Genomic DNA, 20,126 nt, shown 5'->3' with positions numbered 1-20,126 from the left:
TACTTCATCGATTTAAAAAAATACAAATTGAAATGCAGAATTTGAATTAACATTACAAAAAAGTTTATTTAAAATTCTGTTCTTTATACATTTGGTAGCAATAAGGCAAAGTAGTCTGAATAATAACAATTAATACACATCAATTACCACCACAAGTATAAATATTATTTAAAAATATTATCGTTAGTGAGCCGCAGCTCCCATTCAGCCACTATAACGAGCTGACTTCCTCACTGGAGTTTTTTATTGATGGTATAATCATTATCATAACTTCATTCAATAGAAAAGCTGTGGTTTTGGTTGAAGGTTTTTTGCTTTGTGTTCTTGTTCAGGCAGAATAAAAGAGTGATGAAGCAGAAGTAAAAAATAGTAGGAGACAAAAATTGAGGATTTGAAATTGAAGTCACAACAATGGATGAAGAAATGGACAGACAAAATCACCCTTTGTGGATCTTCCTTTCAAAGCTGCAAAACACCGTACACAAACTCCCAAAAATATCAACAAATGAACAGCCATAACACAATAACACAATGGCAACAAAGAAAAACTGAATTTGTTAAAACCAGCGCAACCTTTAACATTCGTCAATAAACAAGGCAATTAAACTAAAGTACAGTGTGTTGGCCAAGGTTTGTTGAAAAAAAAAAAAGAGGCCCATACAAAAATGGCCATGAGATGTATGTCACTTTAAACGTGTATGTGTGTCAAGTACACTTTGTGCTGTCAGCCTGACTATGTGCAGCATTTCAGTGGCTGGAACGAGGAACAGGAATATTCTGACCAGAGGAAAGAATAAAAAATACAAAAAAAACAAGAGCACATCAGAAGTCCCAGACAGCCACTTGTGTCTGTAGTTCCATGCACACACACACACACACACACCGTTGTTTCAGTCACTGTTCTTCAAGTGTAAATAATAATCAAATAACACAAACAGTTATTATTAAAATTATTATTACGCACAGCTCCCTTTTTAATCAGTCCATGACGTCAATCATGAATGTGGCACTACGGTTGCCTCTTCCTCTAACCAACTCCCCCCCCTTTGTCCGCACCCGTCAAAAACACCAACATATATAAACGAATCTGTACATTCTCTCACACAAATATACACACGTGCGCTCAAACACACACACACACATATATATATATATATATTACTAAAGGCAATAAAAAATGTTCCGATCTGCCTTTCTGCCAAGTCACAGATCCCTGCAGCTGGATTCTGACTGACCACCCAACCGGAGATCTGAAAGAGAGAGGAACAGAGCGGTTATGAGACGAGTGACATCAGCTTCATCTACACAGACAGAACAGAGACAAACCTGTTGAACTGCTGCCAACACACACACACACACACACACACACACACACACACACTTTCACAATGCTTCAAACAAACTTGTTTGCACGATGCGTTGTCTGACCATGTCGGTCGGTGTTGTTCGTCAAATGTCGAAAAGGAGCTGTCACTCTCTTACGTTCTGAACAGTAGTTTGTTTGAAGCATGAAGAAACTCAACTCAAAGACGCTCGCTCACACACACACACACACACACCAAAACCGCATGTATTGTGCAACAGCTACCCTAGATTGAGAGACATGGGCAAGAAAGACCAAAATTTACCCTAATTTCTACTCCTCTTTTTTCTCCTCCCTTCTTTTCCTTGGCACCAGCACCTTGCGGAGGTATATAACGAGAACATAGGAGGCGAAGAAAAAGACGTGACCACAGAAATAGATGGATGAATACACCTGTAAAATAAAAAGAATCCGATCAGCACAGATACAAAAGGGGGCAAAGCAAACTGAAAGGGGGTAGGGGGGGGGGGCTTACAGAGGTCAAAATTTTTCAAAATGGCACCCGTCCCAAGTTCAGTTGCCTTGAATGGAATACGAATTCATACACCCTTTCCCCCAGCCCTCGCTTACCTTGAGCCACTTGTCATATGTGAAGAGGGCGAAGGGCACCAGAGGGTATCCCATGAAGAGCCAGTGAAAGAACTGCTGAACGCAGTAGATGAGAGGGTACAGTGGGCTGACGGACAGGCGGGTCAGGAGAGGGCTGTCCTTCACCAAGGCCAGGGCCTGAGACAGTGACAGAGACAGCAGGAGATAGCTTTGGGCGGTGTGTACAGTAACAGAAACCAATAAGGAGACTAAAATAATGACCAAGATGCCTGCCTGAGGCAGGGCTCACCAGTGCCCCCAATTTTAGAGGCATTTGCTCCTGAAAATTGACGTGTGCAAACCAGGAAAAATAATTTAAGAGCAAGAGCCATTTTAGAGTCTGCTAAGTGGGATGCATGAGCGTGCGCCTGAATTTTTCAACTTGGGGGCACATGTGCTTCTCGGAAAAAACGTTTGTGCAAAGCCCTGTGAGGTAGCGAAAATAGTTTCCAAAATGAAAAAATATCATGATACATTAAAACCGACCACTTGTTGGTTTGTTACCTGCCGCTCTACAGTGATGATGAGGAACTCCATCGAGAAGCAGAGGATGTACCCGGAGTGCAGGCCATGCCAGGCGGCGAGGAACAGTAGTGTTAGCACCTGAGACGCCATCTTGTTGCCCAGGAACCTCAGCCGTTTGAACACGTGTCTGGTGGACGCATCAGAGAAAACCAACTGTCAGAACTACAACTCCCATAACAGAGTGGAGAGATTGCCCACATTCAGAACAAGGAAGTAAATACACCATAATTCTCAGAGAGATCGTTATGCTTTAGGAAAAAGGGTGTGGGGTAATTTTTCTTCAGTGACACATTTCATTGCACAGCCAACATAACTTCAGTCACTGTTCTTCAATGGCCAGTGTCAGTGTAAAAACCTCAGTGCATTTGCTTATACCTTCTATGTAACACGCAATGTCGTGGAATAGAATGACTGTGAACTACTATAATTATCTGTAGATTAGGACTCACCTGGCTGCCCAAGCATTAGTGTTGATGTTGAAGGAAGCGATTGTTCCCGCAAAATAGGGCGTGGTCTCATACTTCCACACCAGCACATTCGCACAGGCATCCCATTGGTCCACCCCGTTCTGGTCTTTTCCATTGTAGCCCAGCCCACAGAGGATGCACACCCCTTCCTGAGAGGTAAAGAGACAAGAGGGTGCATGAGAACGAAAGTGAAAAGGCCTTCGACTCGCCAAGCTCGACTTGGGCGAACGTAGCGTGGCAGAGGTACTTACAGCGATGACCCAGCAACTGACGTATTTGTACAAGCTGATTTTACCCCAGAGCAGGATGTAGACGCAGCGATACCAAAAAGGCTGGGCCTAAGACGCAAGGGCAGAATAAAGAAATACAGAGATCAGTGATAAAAATCGTTTAAAGAGTTGGGGATGGGCTATATATTGAAAATGAAATAAGGATGGAGCTGTATAAAGCAACAGTCCGAACCATTCACCTCACTGTATCAGTTTGTTGAACGGATATCAGTTTGCTTCCACTAACCTCATATTCGTCTGTAAGGAAGTAGCTTTCGGGGAAGACGGGATTTCCTACGGTGAAGATTACCAGGCAGACGAGACCCAAAGAAAATCGCTTCATAGCAGGAAGCCCACTGAGCGAGATCGTGAGAGAGATGACTACATATCACGCCATCATCGAATGAGGGGGAGGGGTAAACTGACATTTATACAGTGACAAAATCACCAACAAAACAACCAGGCCAAAACCTAGTATACGGCTGGACCTCTCGGGCCGACCAACGGTGTAACTTCATCACTCAGTCAGTCACAGACTTTCGCGTTTGTAAGGCTGGCCCTGCTGTTGCGGTCCAGCCAAAAACCCTAAGTTACATCACAAATGACATTGCATGCATGCATGCATTTTTGTCCACTTGAGGACTTTCATAGAAGCCTTTTCTAGTTAGAGATAAACATGCAAGATTTTCATGTTTAAAGGGAGTTATTTTGTCAAGTCTTAACAAATTAACTGCAAACAATGAAGCAGAATGGGCCGGACAGCTTGTTATTGGCCACAAAAAACATTACGTCACTCTTCACTTAAGACTGCGCTTAAGAATAATTCTGAGCAGACCGTTCTCATGCAAACAGCCCCACTGGAGCTGGGATTTGTAGTTCTTTCCTCACCTGTTGGGTGGCTGTCCAGGACAGTCTGTGAGCTCCCCAGAGACCAGCGCCTGGTACCTGCGGAGTGTGAACTGTGGCCCCACCAGGAAGCCACCGTAAAAGTAGGAGAAGCCAAGGACCTCCAGGAAAGAGGGCACGGATGACAGTGCTCCTTTCTGCTGCTCCGCACTGAGCTGGGACTACAAAGGGAAGAATCACATGAGTCACCATGGTAACAGCCCCAAGGCCATACCGACCACAGCCATAGACCACTAGGAACATTTCAGAAATGATGGCCGAATTTAGAAATTTAAAAACAGAAGTATGTAGAAGTATGTGCTTGCTTGGTACATGAGTCACGACCATAACAATACTGATGTGCAGTATGCAATAAGGACTCACAGTGAGGGCCCACGGGTGGCCTATTCTTGAAAGTCAAAGCAATCTGCAGTCAATTTATATCCATCTAATGATCAACTGTATGGTACTATATGCCCAATAATGTAAACAGAGAGAGGGTGAATTTTCTTGTGAAGAGAAGTACTAATGGACTGAAAAAATAGTACATCAGTAGCATGAGAGAGAGAGAGAGAGAGAGAAGGGCATGCTGCAAACTACTACTCTGGAACAGCACTATAATTTACGCATTACACATACATATTTTCTACCATTTTGTACACATTTTAATATTGCCAATACTGACATCAGTTATGCATGTCAGACACACACACACATTCACATACAAACACGCACACGCACAGACCAAAAGAGTGAACAAAAAAAATGAGTTCATGAAGGAGCAGACAAATAAAGCAAAATACAATAGACAGCAGACCATTAACTGAATTTACCGGTTTGCAGCTTACCAAAAAGAAATTTTGAAAAATAAAAATTAACTCACTGGTTCCTTCCCACCATCATAGTAATCAAATGACAAACCTGGAAAAATCAGAAAATGCCACTGTTATTATAAATATGCTGTGATAACTATGATAGTGATGGTTCACAAAGGGACCTGTTCTCCAGTGTTCTCCACTGATCTCACATCGCGTAGGGAGACACTGACAACAGAGCACACAGCTGTATCAGAATCAAGCACTATAACACTAAGGAATGCAACAACACAAATAATGGTTCCATGGGTGGGAAATACTGATCGAATGAACCCTGTGTGGCAGGAATTACTAGTGCGATAACATCTTTCTCATTACTTTTTAATGAGAGAATGCAAAAAACAGAATCGGATGAATTAGGGAGGAAGACAGATGATGGAAGCAATGGAGATGAGAGGGAAGGGGCAGGAGAGGGAGGGAGAGAGAGAGAGAGAGAGAGAGACGTACCGACAAGCTTGAGTGTGAGTACGCAATGGGGCATGGTCCATTTAATGTCATACTGATCTGTAGCAGTGTAGTAATATCCCAACAGTAGGTACACCTGTGAGAGAGAGAGAGGGAGAGAGAGGGAGAAGGGGGGCATTATGTGGCTGCGTACTACAGCACATCAGAACTGCAGTGGGAGAGAGAGATGAGGGTGTGGCTGACCCATTTCTCCAACTGAACCTACATCACAACAGAAAGACTGAGGGGGAGCGTGACCTCACCATCTGAAACACAAAGCTGCTCAAAATGGCTGTCACTGTCCTTCCCATAAGCCTCAGCATCAGGAACTGGACAACAACACAGACCGCGGAGTGATAAAGCTGAGAGCCTGAGGGAGGGGCAGAGAAAGGAGGAGTTAATACAAGAAAGCAAAGACTGTCAAAAATGGATAGGGACTTTACAACACATTCACCTTGCACCAAGGTAGGTGCAAGACACAAGAGGAAGGGGAGAGGATGGTGAGACAGAGCACGGTGTATATTACGGAGACCAACAGACCTGCTGTTAAATCCAAGTGCAGCAATAATGGCAGAATCAGAAACAGAAAGTCAGTAGGGGAATCCACAAGTCCCATGTCATACTTTGTGTTGAGCCCCGGCTCTTTCCCCGTTTAAACCAGCAATGGTAGCAAGAACTTCCATGTAACTGAAAATAGGAGGAGCTATCATCTACTGGGGTGCACCGATAGTTGACTTTTTGAGACCAAGTAAATTTGATTGGATCAAGCAAGCCCAGAGACCGACTGGTCATTGTAGCTCCACCCATTATGGGCTTCATAAAACCTTCCCATCACTCGTTTAAACCCACTGCCCCACATATCTAATCAACCCTGACTTCATTCCATATGTCACCACCTGCACGCTCCATCTCTTCTTTCAGTTGTACACTTTCAATATGACCATCATCATCACAAAATCATTTGCTCGCCCCTTCTCTCTGCCTCTCCAACTCCAGCATCCTCCATGTTTCTCCCTCTCACTTCAAATCATGTTACTTTCACAAACACTGAAAGGTGATTGGTTTCTTTTTTTAAGCAAGGCCCCACAGAAACACACACATACCCGCGCGCACACACACGTGCTTAAAAGCTCACGGTAGCATGTAAATAACTATATATAATATAATCAGATTGCTTGATTAAAACCGTTGAGTCCTCCCTTCCCGTTGCTTCTCACCAAAGTTGAAAGCAGCCAGAGCTAGTCCAGAAATAGTGTGGAGCAGGTGAATAATGTAGGGGGGCTGTCGGAAAAAATATCGCCGGTATATCATGGCAAAGGGATACCCTAAAGGAGAGAGGGACAGAAAAATAAAGACCATTAACACAACATGCAATTAGACAAGAAAGTGTTTGAAGGCCAGTGGTCCCCTCCACATGAAGGGCAAGCTATTTTCTGTTGGTAGGTTAACGTGTAACTGCCTGTTGCTGCAGGCCAAAAATGTAAAACATAAAAACCAGCCTAGCTCGCGGATGGGCTGTGAGTAGATATTTTTTGTTGAAAAAAATGTTTTATAGGCGCGACAATTTCGCATAACAATTGCACTAAGCGGAGCTAATGAATTGTCAGTTGTGCTACAGCGAAAACGGATTATAAAGGTTCACGTCGGATTAAAGAGATAGCGCTTCACCCCTGTCAATACATCTGTTCAGCACATCAGAGTATGATTTTTAAAACGACTCTCCCAGATACGCGTGATCACTTGTTGCCCACTTCGAGCAACCTGTCCACCTAGTCATCGACATACTGCCATGTGATAAGATACGTCAACTTCAAGTTAAACCACGTGTATACTTTTTTTCATTAATCAACAGACAAAACCCCTAAGGGGAACAACTCGTACTACAAGCTCACGTTACACTTCACGTTTGCGTTTGCAAGGTATTAGTAAACTATACACGCAACAGAAACCATTCTAAAATATGTATTTGTAAATGACGAGCTGGCTAATTATGCCTGTTTTATCGATACTGTCATTATGCGTCCATGTGTCCGACCAAAGTTCAATACACTATCCTGCTCTCTCTCCCCCCCATGTGCCTGTAACATGAAACCCAGACAATCGGTATGATTACGTTAGCCAACTGCATATCTACTTAGGCAATTTAGAAAAATAGTTCGACAGGTCAAAGTTTCAGATTGTATCGAATGTTTCATTCCATAGTATAGGAAATGGTTATCGTGTCATTTAAAGTAGTCTGCCAAAAGACAATGCTTTGTAATAATAATAATAAAAAATAAAACAGTTTAATTTTCCCTGTGTGTAAAACGTGTGCGCTTTATATTTGTCAAGTCGACCTTGAAGTTCGGCTTTCAAGTATGTATCAGCAAACTGTTTCGAGAACTGTATCTAGCTATGTGGCATATGGTTTTCTGGCAACTGTATAAAATATATCTAGATAACTTGCCTAGCTAGGTGGTGTATGTATGGCTTATTTGTGTTCACACAGTAAAATGCAATGTATTAAGAGTATTCACATCACCCATCGAAACCAAAGCGAACCAGACTGAACTCACCGATTAAAATTGACAAAATGAGCCGAACCGCAGGTTCTGGAGAACCCAAATAGTCCGACAATTTCTCCATCAAGGGAGCCGCCATCTTTCGTGCGGGCGGAAGTGGCTCCGTGCCGTGTTTCCGTGAATATGCACACTCGTTAGTCTTCCACTCTCTTTTATCTGCCCTTTAGCTTTCTACACCGCCCTTTTCCCTCCTCTTCCCTAGTCTAGCTCTCATCGACCTTCAACTGTTTGTGCTGTCCCATAGACCGTACAGTGCTGTCCTCAGTCAGTTTCGCACAGAGGTTTCGCAACATGCCCACTCAGCTATTTGACGCTTCCAAAGAGCTAACCGTAGACTACGGAGAAAAAGATGAACACAGGTTAAAATTTGGAGTTGAAATTTAAATTTGACAGCCTGCTAGACGTGACCTAGGAACTGTTGAATGTATGCTTTACAAGCGTATACCAACGGACCAAAATACATGAATAGTTATTGTATTTGTGTAAATTTAATTATCGACACATCCGTATAATAGCATAGTAACTCTATAGTACAAGTTAGACTTTCAGTAGTTACTGCTATGAATGTTGGTAGGTCAGTGTAGGTTCTCCCTCTGGCGGCGAGATACGGGAATCACATCTACACTGCAATTCTGTAGCCGAGGTACATTTTCCCCATATCGAAACGATTTGCGAGATGACAATGAAATTTGTATTACAGCACTACATATACCCACGAGTCCCCCAATTTATAACTGTTTTTAATTTAACACAAACCAAATATTATTTGAAGGGTTATTGCCACGATCTCATTCAAATCCCTGGCAGTTTCCGCACAATCTGTCTATTTTAATGACTTTTAATTGTACCTTACTTCTAAAATCATTTCCCACCATTGACACCAATTACATTAACTATCATTGAAAAGCTAAATTCATTTTAAGAGCTACCTCACAAACTCAAGTAATCAGTGGTACCGGCAAGATACATTTTCTGTTTTTGACCACATAAGGGGCTTCTCTCAACGAGAGAAACCTTCTGGACAAATACTAAAAGAGCAAAAATTCCATTTAATGTTGACATGCGTCTCTATGGTTTTATTTCAGCGTCTATAAGGTAGCATCAGGGTGGGCGGAAGTTTGTAAGACCTAATGTGTAGCCTATATGAAAAATGTTAAGTATATGTTTTTTATGACGGCCTAAATTATATAAATGTTCATCAAATACAGTTTATATTGGGTTTAAAACATAAACGTGTACATGATTTAAACGAAAGGGATGATGGGTATTCAAAATGCCTCCCAATCAGTGCAACCAATCGAAATTATGGGAAGGGCCTTGTGCTATAAAATCACCCTAACAATAGTTTTGTGTATGCGTAAGCACAAAACATTTCTTTGCTCCTAACTGAACCACGTTGTCGTCTTATACCGCTTTTGCTAGATTGTAATAAAAAGCCTAAAAATACCAATCGGTGAAGAAATACAGAAGATGGCCGTCACTCGGGGTCAAAGGAGAACTTTGAGTGACCAATCAGGGAGTCCCTTTATGTTATCTGAAAGCGTCTTACGCCCGCTCACGCCTCTCTTTAGAAGGCAATGCTCTTACGAGAATGTGTGCTGTAAACCAATAAAACACAAGGAGGGTGTGGCTATAGCATAGGCGTTAATATAAAATGAGATTCTGACAACTAGTTGGTGCTCGTCTCTCCGAAAAGGACGTTCCTTGTATTTTAAGCAGTCTAGCAGCTATAATCAAATCACAATCATGGGTCCGAGGAAATTTTTCGTAGGTGGAAATTGGAAGATGAATGGCGATAAGAAAAGCCTGGGCGAACTTATCAATACAATGAACAGCGCAAAACTCCATGCTGAAACCGGTAGGTAAAATCATGTTCTTGCAGGCGATCAGATCTACTGAGAACATTGCTGTAGACATGTACCTAGCAAATTAGTTATGGTATAATTACAAATACGAGTTGGCCTAAAATAGATTGTACACCCGCAAGTGAACCAGCAAGCTAGTTTTTTTATGTATCCCACTTGCTAGTTGTCCATAATCATTGACATGATTCATGATCAATCACTGTCGATGTATCCATTGAATTCACAGGACCTGGTTTTGATTCATTGTGTACGTTAGGTACTTTCAAGATCTGACAGGCATACTCAAACTAGCCAAGTAATTTGCTATATTTTATCTGAAGCACCGCAGACAGGTAGTTGAATGTCGTTGTACGAGCTCGATTTTATACCTAGTCTTTTTTGGTGCTCTGTGCTATCGTTAATAAAATTGCGCGACAAACATATTAAATTTAATCCAGTGAACTAGCTATAAATGTGTGATCGAGAGGATGCGGGTTTTGTGAGAAGGAAATAATAGACCGGACGAGCACAACGTGCTGCAGACTGCGTTCAGGGAGGCGGGGTGTGTGTCTTCGTGCACGTAGCCGTGCAAACCAGTCTGTCCGTTGTTATACGAGAATTCCCATTGCAATGAGTGTATGACACTCTGCAATTCCGTATTCTGACCACTCGACTTGTGTTGCGTATCCATTTTATAACGCAGCTACTTGCTAACTGTAAGGTGAACATATTCACAGTATAACGCTTGATAACTCTTACTCTGAATTAAAACTGCAGTCTGAAAGCTGTAACACCTTAGTTTACTAGCTTTCTCTTTACTCTTATATTATCCTCGCCCCGTACTTCCTCTCCCTTTTCTGTGATAGCGGCTCAGTGTCTCCATCTTGGTGCTTGGTACCCTTCCGTGCCTCATTGTAAAATTTCTCTTTGTGCCACGGTGGGTATAGCTCGGTCTTGGCTGATGTACAGTGTGGTCTGATTTCGGACTATTTATAAATAGCTTTCACGATCATGTCCAAAACGCCATTGGGAGATATCTCTTATTTCGGTTCAGTCTTCGGTTTAAATAAAGCGGCCTTGAACTTTTGCACTACTCTTGGCAATGCCAATCTTTCCACACTGACACTCGAACTTGGGCGAGGCACGGGCAAGCAGACGAAGGCCCGGGTACGGAATCTCTGAACGTTCAAAGCTAATGCACAGACATATTACAAAGACTAGCGTGGCGGCCTGAGTTTGAATGTGAAATTTACATGGGCGACTATAGAAATCTGCAGTTGTGACTATAGAAATCTGCAGTTGTGACTCCGGTAATCTCCGACCTTTACCCATTGGTTTCCCCGTGACCCTGGCAGAATGTTAAGGTCTGGTCGGTAACCTTCTCAGCATTGCACTTTGACCTTTCTGTATTGGGGAGAGGGAGCTCTGAGTCGACTGACCTTTACTTTGGGAATAGTGACTTCAGATGGACTAATATAGACTCACTTGACCCAAGGTAGTGTTACATTGAGAATGTCAGGGTGTTTCCCAGTGCTACACTACTGTACTGTACTGTACAGTCCACAAAAAGCAAATCAATTCACCTTCAATAGTGAAATCAGATTATAGATTGGACAATGGAGCAGCTGGCTAAAGCCTGTTTTACCGCCTTCGTTGATATTGGGAAGCACTGTAAATTTGATATAACTGATAACCCCTGTCTGTTCTGAAGGTATACATAGGCTACCATAATGATCTTTCCCCAAACAGAGGTGGTGTGTGGTGCCCCTACGATCTACCTCGACTTTGCCAGGTCCAAGCTGGATCCCAAGATTGGAGTTGCTGCACAGAACTGCTATAAAGTTGCCAAGGGCGCCTTCACCGGAGAGATCAGGTACTGCCCCTGCACCTGTGCGTGGGAAACCTCTGCACACCTGAATGCTGACTTTAACTGGTGTGCCCTCTGCTCTCCACTGATCTCTCAGCCCTGCGATGATCAAGGACTGTGGGGTGCACTGGGTTATCCTGGGCCACTCTGAGAGGCGCCATGTTTTTGGGGAAAGCGATGAGGTACTCTGACTCATTGGCCCTCATCTTCACCATGAATTGTTTGTCACTTTTGCCATATTTGAGTTTGTGTGCCTGTGTGTGTGCCTGTGTGCGTGCCAAGCAATCTCTGCAGCTCATTGATTTCTGATCTCTCCCTGTCCTCTTTCTCGCCTTGGCGTCTGATTGGACATCTCCCTCGTGGTCCCGGCAGCTCATTGGCCAGAAGGTGGCTCATGCTCTGGAGTCTGGTCTGGGTGTGATTGCCTGCATCGGGGAGAAACTGGACGAGAGGGAGGCTGGCATCACCGAGAAGGTCGTCTTTGCGCAGACCAAGGTCATCGCAGGTAGCTGCCATGCTCTTTCTATCTTGTTTTTAACAGCTTTTTGATATTGTGTTTATTAAGTTTTCTTTTTCAAAATGAGTTATGGATTTATTGATTGTTGAACGTGTGATTTTGACAGACAACGTGAAGGACTGGAGCAAAGTTGTCCTCGCTTATGAGCCTGTCTGGGCCATTGGTACCGGCAAGACTGCCTCTCCCCAACAGGTATTAACCTTGCACATCTGCAGAAGGCTGCCCGGGGTCTCTGCAGGAAGTTACACACACTGGCATCTGTTTGACAATGCCCCAGCACGACAGGACTGTTTCACATTTTCACTCTGTGCTCCACACATCTCAGTCATACCTATAAGACTGACAGGTGAAAGTTCAGTTTTTTTTATTGTTGTGTGTGAAGTGTTGGGCTTTTCCCCCTCCCTTCTGTTCAGGCCCAGGAGGTTCACGAGAAGCTCAGGCACTGGATGAAGGACAATGTCTCCGAGGCGGTGGCCAACTCTGTCAGAATCATCTACGGAGGTCAGTAAGAGACTTCAACTCCGTTTTCGTGCTTCTGTCCACCCTCATTCGCCCAAAGGATGTCTTTCCTGTATACACTGCAGTGCTAAAATACATGTATATGTGAGGTTTAATTTGCTGTATTTTACCATAGATTTTTCCTTTAATAATTCAGTTAGGTGTCATAGCATCTATTTTGTCTACTAACAAAAACACTAGATTATTTTTGCTTCTGGCCAGAGCATATTTCCACAACCACAGGGTAGCACAACCACAGTCTTGTCTGTTTGTCATAGGCATTTTGTACGTTCGTGTGGCATCATTTGTATGCTTGTGTGTTGACCAGTGCCTGCCCTCGTGTTTTTGTTCAGGTTCAGTGACTGGTGCCACTGCCAAGGAGCTCGGCTCCCAGAAAGACGTGGATGGCTTCCTGGTGGGCGGAGCATCTCTGAAACCAGAGTTCGTTGACATCATCAACGCTCATGCATAAAAGGGAAGCAACGTGAGCCTGTGAGGTCAACTGACCCAGTCACAGACCAGTACAGCACTTAGACCCCCCCCCATCCTTGTCTTTCCAGTGTTTATGTGATGTCACTGCTTCTGTTTCCTTTTTTTCCTTTACTGTTTAAAGGGACAGATTGACACGCGCTGTACTGCATTTCAGTTCACGTACTGCAAACGCAGCGAGTGCGCGAACCCGTATGTCACTGTTAAAACAAGCACTGAATTGATGAAACGCCCTGGACAAACGGGCATGTCCGTACCTTGTGTGCACACTTTCAGTTCTCGGGTGGTCAATCAGATTGAGTGTCCTTTCAATACGTAGGTGGCTTTTTGTGTAGTTGATGTTTTGTTGCTAAACCTTCCCTTTAGAATTGCATGTCCTGCTTTCTCATTGGCTGGTATGCCACAGGGGAGTGTTCCTCACCAGGTGTCAATCATGTCTTGGCCAATAATTGTTAGAGGGAAAGTGTGTAGGATAAAGACCATTTTAATAAACTGTAAGAAACTAAATGTGTACTTTTCTTTCTTGCTTTTCCCCCTTTGGAACCATCTCATTTTTTTCACGTCTTATTTCCACACCCAAATTGTCTCCTTCAACTGCACCTTGGCTGACAGTGTCTGCATGTTATTTGCAGTCTGTATCATTTCCAGATTTCAAAGTCTCTTCTCCACTGTCCATATAAACTTACAGTATTTCAGTATGAGGTTTTCTAGCCAAGCTGCTGTGCAGTTAGCTGACGTGAATGCACTTTTGTGTGTCGCTTTGGATGAAAGCGTCTGCCAAATAGATGTGTAATGTCATGAGTCAATCAGGCATCAATCACTTTGTGGGGGCGGAGCTACCACAGTCACTTTCCTCCCTTTATGTGCTGCCTCTATACTCTTGTGATATCTGGTTACTACTAGGCTGGGACCAGCGAACCAGACTGACTAGGTTTAATTGGAGTATGTGGATCCTTAAGCGAGATGACAAATGTGAGCTAGTAATTCTAAAAATAGTTTTCTTCCTTGTGTAGTGCCTTGTCTTAAGACCCATTCATTCTGGTTGAAGCCCATAATAGCTACCCGTCACTCAAAATAATTTTCATCTGCAATAGCCATCCTCATCTGTATTTAATTTGTTTGGCCATCTCTGACTGTAACTTTAATGTGCCAGTAATAGGAGGTCTTCTATTCTGGGACTCCGGTGATAAATTCTTTTACAGACACATGCTGTCAGGGGAAAATGACACGTGCACTTTGTGAGGTGACAGTATTTGATGCCTATCTGGCGGTTGTACATACATTAGCCACTAGATGGCGCAAGGTAATGCAGAAAGATTTTTTTACTCCACTGTCTACTGCTGCTGTGCATAGCTGATATAGGAGTCAGAGGTGATGCACACAGCTGGTTCAGGGAGATTGTTGGGACCTGATCGACCAGAAGAGGTCGCTGGTGAGCAGCGTGCGGAGTGATGCAGCCAATCCCACTGTCTGAAACCTTCCCTGCGTGATGCTAGAAATCAGTTATACACTAGCCACGGTTATTACTGGACAACCTACTACGGATTGTGACCCTTTACATTCAATTCTGGTATTTCTAGAACAATAATTAAAACATTTCTCACCAATTAGTTGTGTATTATAACAAATGAATCAGTTCAGTTGCATTATATCACATTTTTTTACATTACATTAATCTTACATTTAAGAGTGTGATACAAGAACCTTCTGGCATTTATCATATAAGTATTTATCATAATTATAATTAAATAGTTAAACAGAGTTTTTCATATACACTGCATTTCTTCGGCTCTTACTGTAGCGCTGCACTCCTCTGCTGTTTGAAGGACAGCTCTGCTAATGCGTTTGAAACAAGTGTATATCCCTCTGGGTGCAACCGTTAAAATCATAGACAGGTATATTGCTCACTTCAGAGTTATGGCTTCATACTGAAAAAAACTTTCGCTGTGGTCATGATGCAATTGCTTGAGTGGGAAAAAAAACTGATTGTTAGCACACAAGAAATTAATAAAATCCACACATTTTCCACACAAGTGATGTAAGAAATACGATGGTTGGTTAAAATTAAAAATACATTGGTTAAAATGAGAAGAATTTTCACCGCCTATCATGACTGGTGGTGCCTTTAAGAAACGAGACAGGTGAGCCCTGGGTGACTGAATCCTCACCAGGTCCTACCTGCTGCTCTGTGCTCTTTGTCATCAGCAGGTTGTTTTATTGATGCACAATTTGCCACTTTCCATCTGGCCCTTCGGCCCATCTAATGGGCTTCACAAGCAGTAACAGCCTGGAATTTACTGGTTTTGAATTGCAGTGAACACAGCGTACCGGAATCGTTTCAAATATAATCATGAGATAGTTATGCATATGAAATTAGATTTGTTCAAGAGGATTCATTAATATTTACCTGTGTAAATCGGCATTTACAAGAAATCTGAGAACAAGAAGAGGTCATCAGACACATGGTAACATACAGAATCCAATTTTAAATGGGAAATCTTTTGATCATGTGTCCCTATGAAGTTGTGAGCTATGAGCTTAATTTGAAAAGCACAGTTGCTATTGCAGGCTGACCCCAATGCTGCAATGTCCTCCATTGGGTTGAAGCATTTTCTTCTGTCACATGTCACCTGTTAGGCTTAAACTGATCATCGTTAAGCCATTAACCTCTAAATGGGGCTCCCTTAAACCGTTCAGGTGTAGGGGTATCCTGAATGCATTTTTATTTCATTAGAAAAAGGTTATTGGATTGCTTGGCCTGTTAAGTAGCTGTTCCAATATGTCGTCCCTTCGTCTGGCATCAAATCCAGTCACTGTGGCCAGCACTGTGCCTAATTTTTAAGTGAAATTATGGGTACAAACCAGGTGTAAACAGAACTCTTTAGTGTCCCTAGTGGTGCACAATGGATGTCCACCTGAATGCGGACACTGTAAAGCAGAGGTGGCCAAAACCTGGAGAGCAGCAGGGTCTGCTGGTTTTTGTTGTCACTCAATACTTAATTGATCTATTAAAGCAGTCTATTACACAGTGAACTCACCTCACCTGGTTTCTTGGGTCTAAAGTGGTTGTTGTATTTAAGGTGAAAATAAAGACTAGCAGACCCTGTGGCTCCCCTGGACCAGGGTTGGCCCTCCTGCTCGAAAGCTCTTCTCTCATCTTCAATTCATGGCACATGTAATTGATTTACCCCTTTGATGACCCAGGTATATATATATATATATATATATATATACATTACACTATATATATAGTGTATTTGTACACACACACACACACACAGAAAGTGTCAGTTTCCCTGAAAGTAGAAAGTATCATGCCTGTTCCTCAATATAATCTTCCTGCCTTCCTCTCTGTTATCCCCAGGCAAAGCCTCTGATTGATGCCATCAATCAAAGTGTCACCTCAGCTCTTCCTCTCAGCAGAGACCTGGTATCATGGCTCTCTGAGATTCCAAAACTCAGAAAAGGGATCAGACATATCTCTCATCTCATCTCATCTCATCTCATCTCATCTCATCTCATCTCATCTCATCGCATCGCATCTCATCTCATCTCTCTCTCTCCCTCCCTCCCTCTCTCTCTCCCCATCTAATGAAATGAGTGTCTGTTCATTCATAAGGAGAAGCATGGTATATAAATAAAAAGGATACATACAGGCAGGTGTACACAAGGTGCAAATTCACATTTTGTTAATAATTGGTAAAACACAGTCAGACAACTCCTCTTCACACGAATGGACTCCACAAAATGCACAAAACTCGTTAATGCCCATTTTCATGCTCCAAACTCTTTTTGAGTGTGACAGCTGACAGCTATTTTATGTGACAGGATATAACATAAAGTGCCACCAAGTTGACATCAATGTATTAAATACTACCAGCCAACAAATACACACTAAATGCAATGGCACCATATAATTTGACTGTTACAATATGGAAATTACTGTCAAAAACTTACAGTCAAATATCAAAACACAAAAACCCACGAGCAGACTATAAAAGCTGGGGTGTGCAGCTCCAGTTCTGGATCGTTGGTGTGCCTGCTGGTTTTAGTTTCGACCAATTATTCTAGCTTAATTTTCTGAAAAAAATCTGTACACGCCAATCCTGGTTTCACTTCTACAGGGAATGACCATCTGGCCTGAACAGAGGTGGAAAGTCCAGAGGTCAGAAAATAATAGTCCTGCCATGTATTTCTTCCACCCGCAAACTCAGCAGGTTGATTTCACACATTAGTTCTACCTCCTTGTGCTAATGACCAAACCCAGGTGATTGGAACAAAATACTAGGGAGGACTTTTACTTTCTGAACCGGGATTTTCCAACTCTGGGCCTGAAGACTAGCCTGCCAGAGTCCAGCAGCATGGTGGTGACAAATCTCCTTCTAATTATTTACTCAAGGAAATATGTGCTAAAAAGAATATTTACAATATTTATGGACTGACTTGCACCATGGCCGCCAACTAATGGGCATTTGCTTTGCGTTGTTTCCTCTTGTGATTGGTTGATCTGTGTGCTGCTGGCAGTAATCACTGTATGAGAGCTTTGAGTTTGATACAGGACCATGGCAAGTGAGTCTGACGGTGAGTTTGATACAGATGTATAGCAAACATAAATTTCTTGCAGGACGTCCATGCCTCCCTCCCCAGCCTTTAACTGTGACAAGTGCACCAATAGGATGGATTAGGCTACTGTGCTGTAGGAGTGCTTACTGTAGGATGTGTCCTAGGGAGGCATGTCCTATAAACACATTATGTATATGTGTATGTGTGCCAGTACTGTGCGGATGTGTGTGTGTGTACAGTATGCAGGTGGATTTGTGTGCCTACATGTATGTATTTATTCGTGACCTGCAGGTTGACCCCACAGTGTATCTGCAGACTGGATGAGTGGGGTCACACAAAAAAAACAACATTCTGATTAATCATGGTTGGGTGATGGGTGCGTGAGAAATAAATGTGAAGATAAATGATGTTATTTTACAGCAAATAAAAATATATTACTACATCTCTGAAGCTTTGTTTGTTGTCTGGTGTGCATTAATAGACAGTGTTGTGGAGTGACAGAACTACATGTAATGGAGCTAGCACTCTGTCTCTTTATAGTTTTTATATGGAGGGCCACCAAAAAAAAAAAAAAAAAAAAAACATCAGAGGATGAGGTGTAACAGCCCAGACTGCCACTGTCCGTACCTCCGGAATAGGGAATGGCAGCCTTGTTCAACACCACAGGGGCACTCTAAAGCAGACAGTGAGATGGCCCCATGATGCAATCATCCCAGAGGGCTAAATGGCAGGCACTTGAAACACATAATTGCATGTATTTATGTTGTGTATAATACCGGCTATTCGCCTCTTTTTTTTTTTTTGCATGGTTTTGACCACTATGCCATCTGTAAAGTATCCTATATCGCCATCACTTTCATTGTTTAGTTTATAGAAACATTTTGGGAGGTGTTTTGTATTTTCGTAATACAGTAAATTTAATGTATCATTGCCCCACCCATCCCTGCTGAGTAGCAGATGGGGGAGTGTTTTCCTAGCAAAGGCTCAGCACCCTGGAATAAATCAACATCTGCCCGCAACTTCGAATTCACAACTTTGAAGGATGAGTTTGCGATTGATCGTCATAAACGTCCATGTAATCTCAGCCATCGCGGCTGCTGCTGACAGGGGGAGGGTCGTGTGTGTGTGTGTCCTGCCATGCCTGTTCCTCTGAGCCCTCTGCCACCACCAGGTCAGCACCCCACTGGATGCGGTCAATGTGCCCGCTGATCCAGCTCCCCCGTTGGCTCGAGGTGCGTAGCAGTTTTTCGGGCCCTTTGGCCAGGGCTGAGAGATGTGGATAGAAAAACAGGGGAAAAGCATTAAAAAAATAAAGTGAATACATTTAAAGATAAATTCTCACTCCCCAGTTTGAACTGTCGTCTCTTCCCTATGCGTTAATGGCATTATGTCAGTTCAGCAGGGCTCAGACTAGCATAGCATGGTATTGTGCAACAAGGCAGGAAAATCTACCCACTAAAACCTTCCACCCCTGGGAGAAGCTGCAGTCAGTTATACAGTGTGTCCCATAGGATTCCTGACCACAGTCAGCACTGGCACAGTTGGGATTTGATTCTGGTCATGAGAATAACTCACCATGTGTGTTAGAGTCTATGGCAGGACAATGGTGATACACTGGCAGGGACTGTAGTTCACCAGCCCACTAAGACTGTGTTTCAGCCTGTCTCTCTCTCTCGCACTGTCACAATATATTCTCTCGACAGGATGGCTTTAGATTCAGAGAGACTGATGCAATCTCTTTGTAACTGGTCCTTGGCTGCAGTGAGATCTCTATAATCTCTCTCTAATTGGTTCTTGGCTGCTGTGAGGTTTACATAATCTCTTTGTAAGTGGTCTTTGGCTGCAGTGAGGCTTATGTAGTCTCTTTGTAATTGGTCCTTGGCTGCAGTGAGGTTTAAGTAGTCTATTTGTAATTGGTCCTTGGCTGCAGTGAGGTTTAAGTAGTCTATTTGTAATTGGTCCTTGGCTGCAGTGAGGTTTAAGTAGTCTATTTGTAATTGGTCCTTGGCTGCAGTGAGGTTTAAGTAGACTCTCTGGTGTTCTGTAGCAGTTCAGGTGCTGTAACCTCTCTGTAGTTGATCAGAAATTTTGGTGTCATACTTGAGAATCTCCAGTTTCACCTCAGGTTCAATAGCACTGAAAGAACCTCTGTCGTCTGTGTTAAGGGTGAGAGACAGAGAAAAACTAATAAGGAGGATGACTACCGATTCCCAGACACACTTTGGTCAACAAGAGAGTCATGAACACATAATGTAACGGCTACAGCCTTAAAACAATTACCAGTGCACCGCTCGGGGCTGGAAGACATGAGCTGTTAATTTCAGTGTGAAAATAAGTGACAGTTGGCAGCCCACTCCGCACTGCACTGCTC

At 43.0% G+C, this 20,126-nt stretch overlaps 2 protein-coding genes and 1 non-coding gene across 4 annotated transcripts; 1 reads left to right on the top strand and 2 right to left on the bottom strand.

Moving 5' to 3' along the window:
• Positions 1-40: 40 nt before the first annotated feature.
• lpcat3 (lysophosphatidylcholine acyltransferase 3) lies at positions 41-8,400 on the bottom strand. 2 transcript variants are annotated; one of them, XM_035388761.1, is made up of 13 exons: positions 7,972-8,400; positions 6,634-6,741; positions 5,680-5,789; positions 5,420-5,513; positions 4,981-5,018; positions 4,101-4,279; positions 3,460-3,568; positions 3,195-3,281; positions 2,926-3,092; positions 2,456-2,603; positions 1,934-2,089; positions 1,629-1,756; positions 41-1,250 (listed from the first exon to the last, which is right to left on the bottom strand). In XM_035388761.1, the coding sequence occupies exons 1-12, from the start codon at positions 8,054-8,056 to the stop codon at positions 1,637-1,639; spliced, it is 1,401 nt and encodes a 466-aa protein (XP_035244652.1). In that variant the 5' UTR covers positions 8,057-8,400; the 3' UTR covers positions 41-1,250; positions 1,629-1,636. The 2 variants fall into 2 exon arrangements, with proteins under 2 accessions (XP_035244652.1, XP_035244660.1); XM_035388769.1 differs by having other exon boundaries at positions 5,680-5,786; positions 7,972-8,392.
• Positions 8,401-8,966: 566 nt separating this feature from the next.
• Positions 8,967-9,025, bottom strand: LOC118215533. The gene has a single exon (XR_004762837.1). It is a non-coding gene; the product is annotated as a U7 small nuclear RNA (small nuclear RNA).
• Positions 9,026-9,633: 608 nt separating this feature from the next.
• On the top strand, positions 9,634-13,699 carry tpi1b (triosephosphate isomerase 1b). Its single transcript, XM_035395570.1, has 7 exons — positions 9,634-9,835; positions 11,571-11,694; positions 11,786-11,870; positions 12,061-12,193; positions 12,312-12,397; positions 12,619-12,706; positions 13,057-13,699. Exons 1-7 carry the CDS (start codon positions 9,724-9,726, stop codon positions 13,173-13,175), a joined length of 747 nt encoding a protein of 248 aa, XP_035251461.1. The 5' UTR covers positions 9,634-9,723; the 3' UTR covers positions 13,176-13,699.
• The last annotated feature ends 6,427 nt before the right edge of the window (positions 13,700-20,126 follow it).

Source organism: Anguilla anguilla, chromosome 1 (assembly GCF_013347855.1).
Source record: "Anguilla anguilla isolate fAngAng1 chromosome 1, fAngAng1.pri, whole genome shotgun sequence".
Taxonomy (NCBI): domain Eukaryota; kingdom Metazoa; phylum Chordata; class Actinopteri; order Anguilliformes; family Anguillidae; genus Anguilla; species Anguilla anguilla.
Note: the sequence above shows the minus strand (reverse complement) of the source record. Positions and strands in the feature narration are given on the sequence as shown.

Bases quoted from the DNA above. Each gene is read 5' to 3' on its own strand.
- lpcat3 (XM_035388761.1), bottom strand. From the start codon at position 8,056: ATGGCGGCTCCCTTGATGGAGAAATTGTCGGACTATTTGGGTTCTCCA. The intron at 5,514-5,679 runs GTGAGGTCACGC...TCTCTCTCACAG, and splicing joins GCAGCTTTGTGTTTCAGATG to GTGTACCTACTGTTGGGATA. The intron at 5,019-5,419 runs GTACGTCTCTCT...TGATTTTTCCAG, and splicing joins ACTCACACTCAAGCTTGTCG to GTTTGTCATTTGATTACTAT.
- tpi1b (XM_035395570.1), top strand. From the start codon at position 9,724: ATGGGTCCGAGGAAATTTTTCGTAGGTGGAAATTGGAAGATGAATGGC. The intron at 9,836-11,570 runs GTAGGTAAAATC...TTCCCCAAACAG, and splicing joins AAAACTCCATGCTGAAACCG to AGGTGGTGTGTGGTGCCCCT. The intron at 11,871-12,060 runs GTACTCTGACTC...TGGTCCCGGCAG, and splicing joins TTTTTGGGGAAAGCGATGAG to CTCATTGGCCAGAAGGTGGC.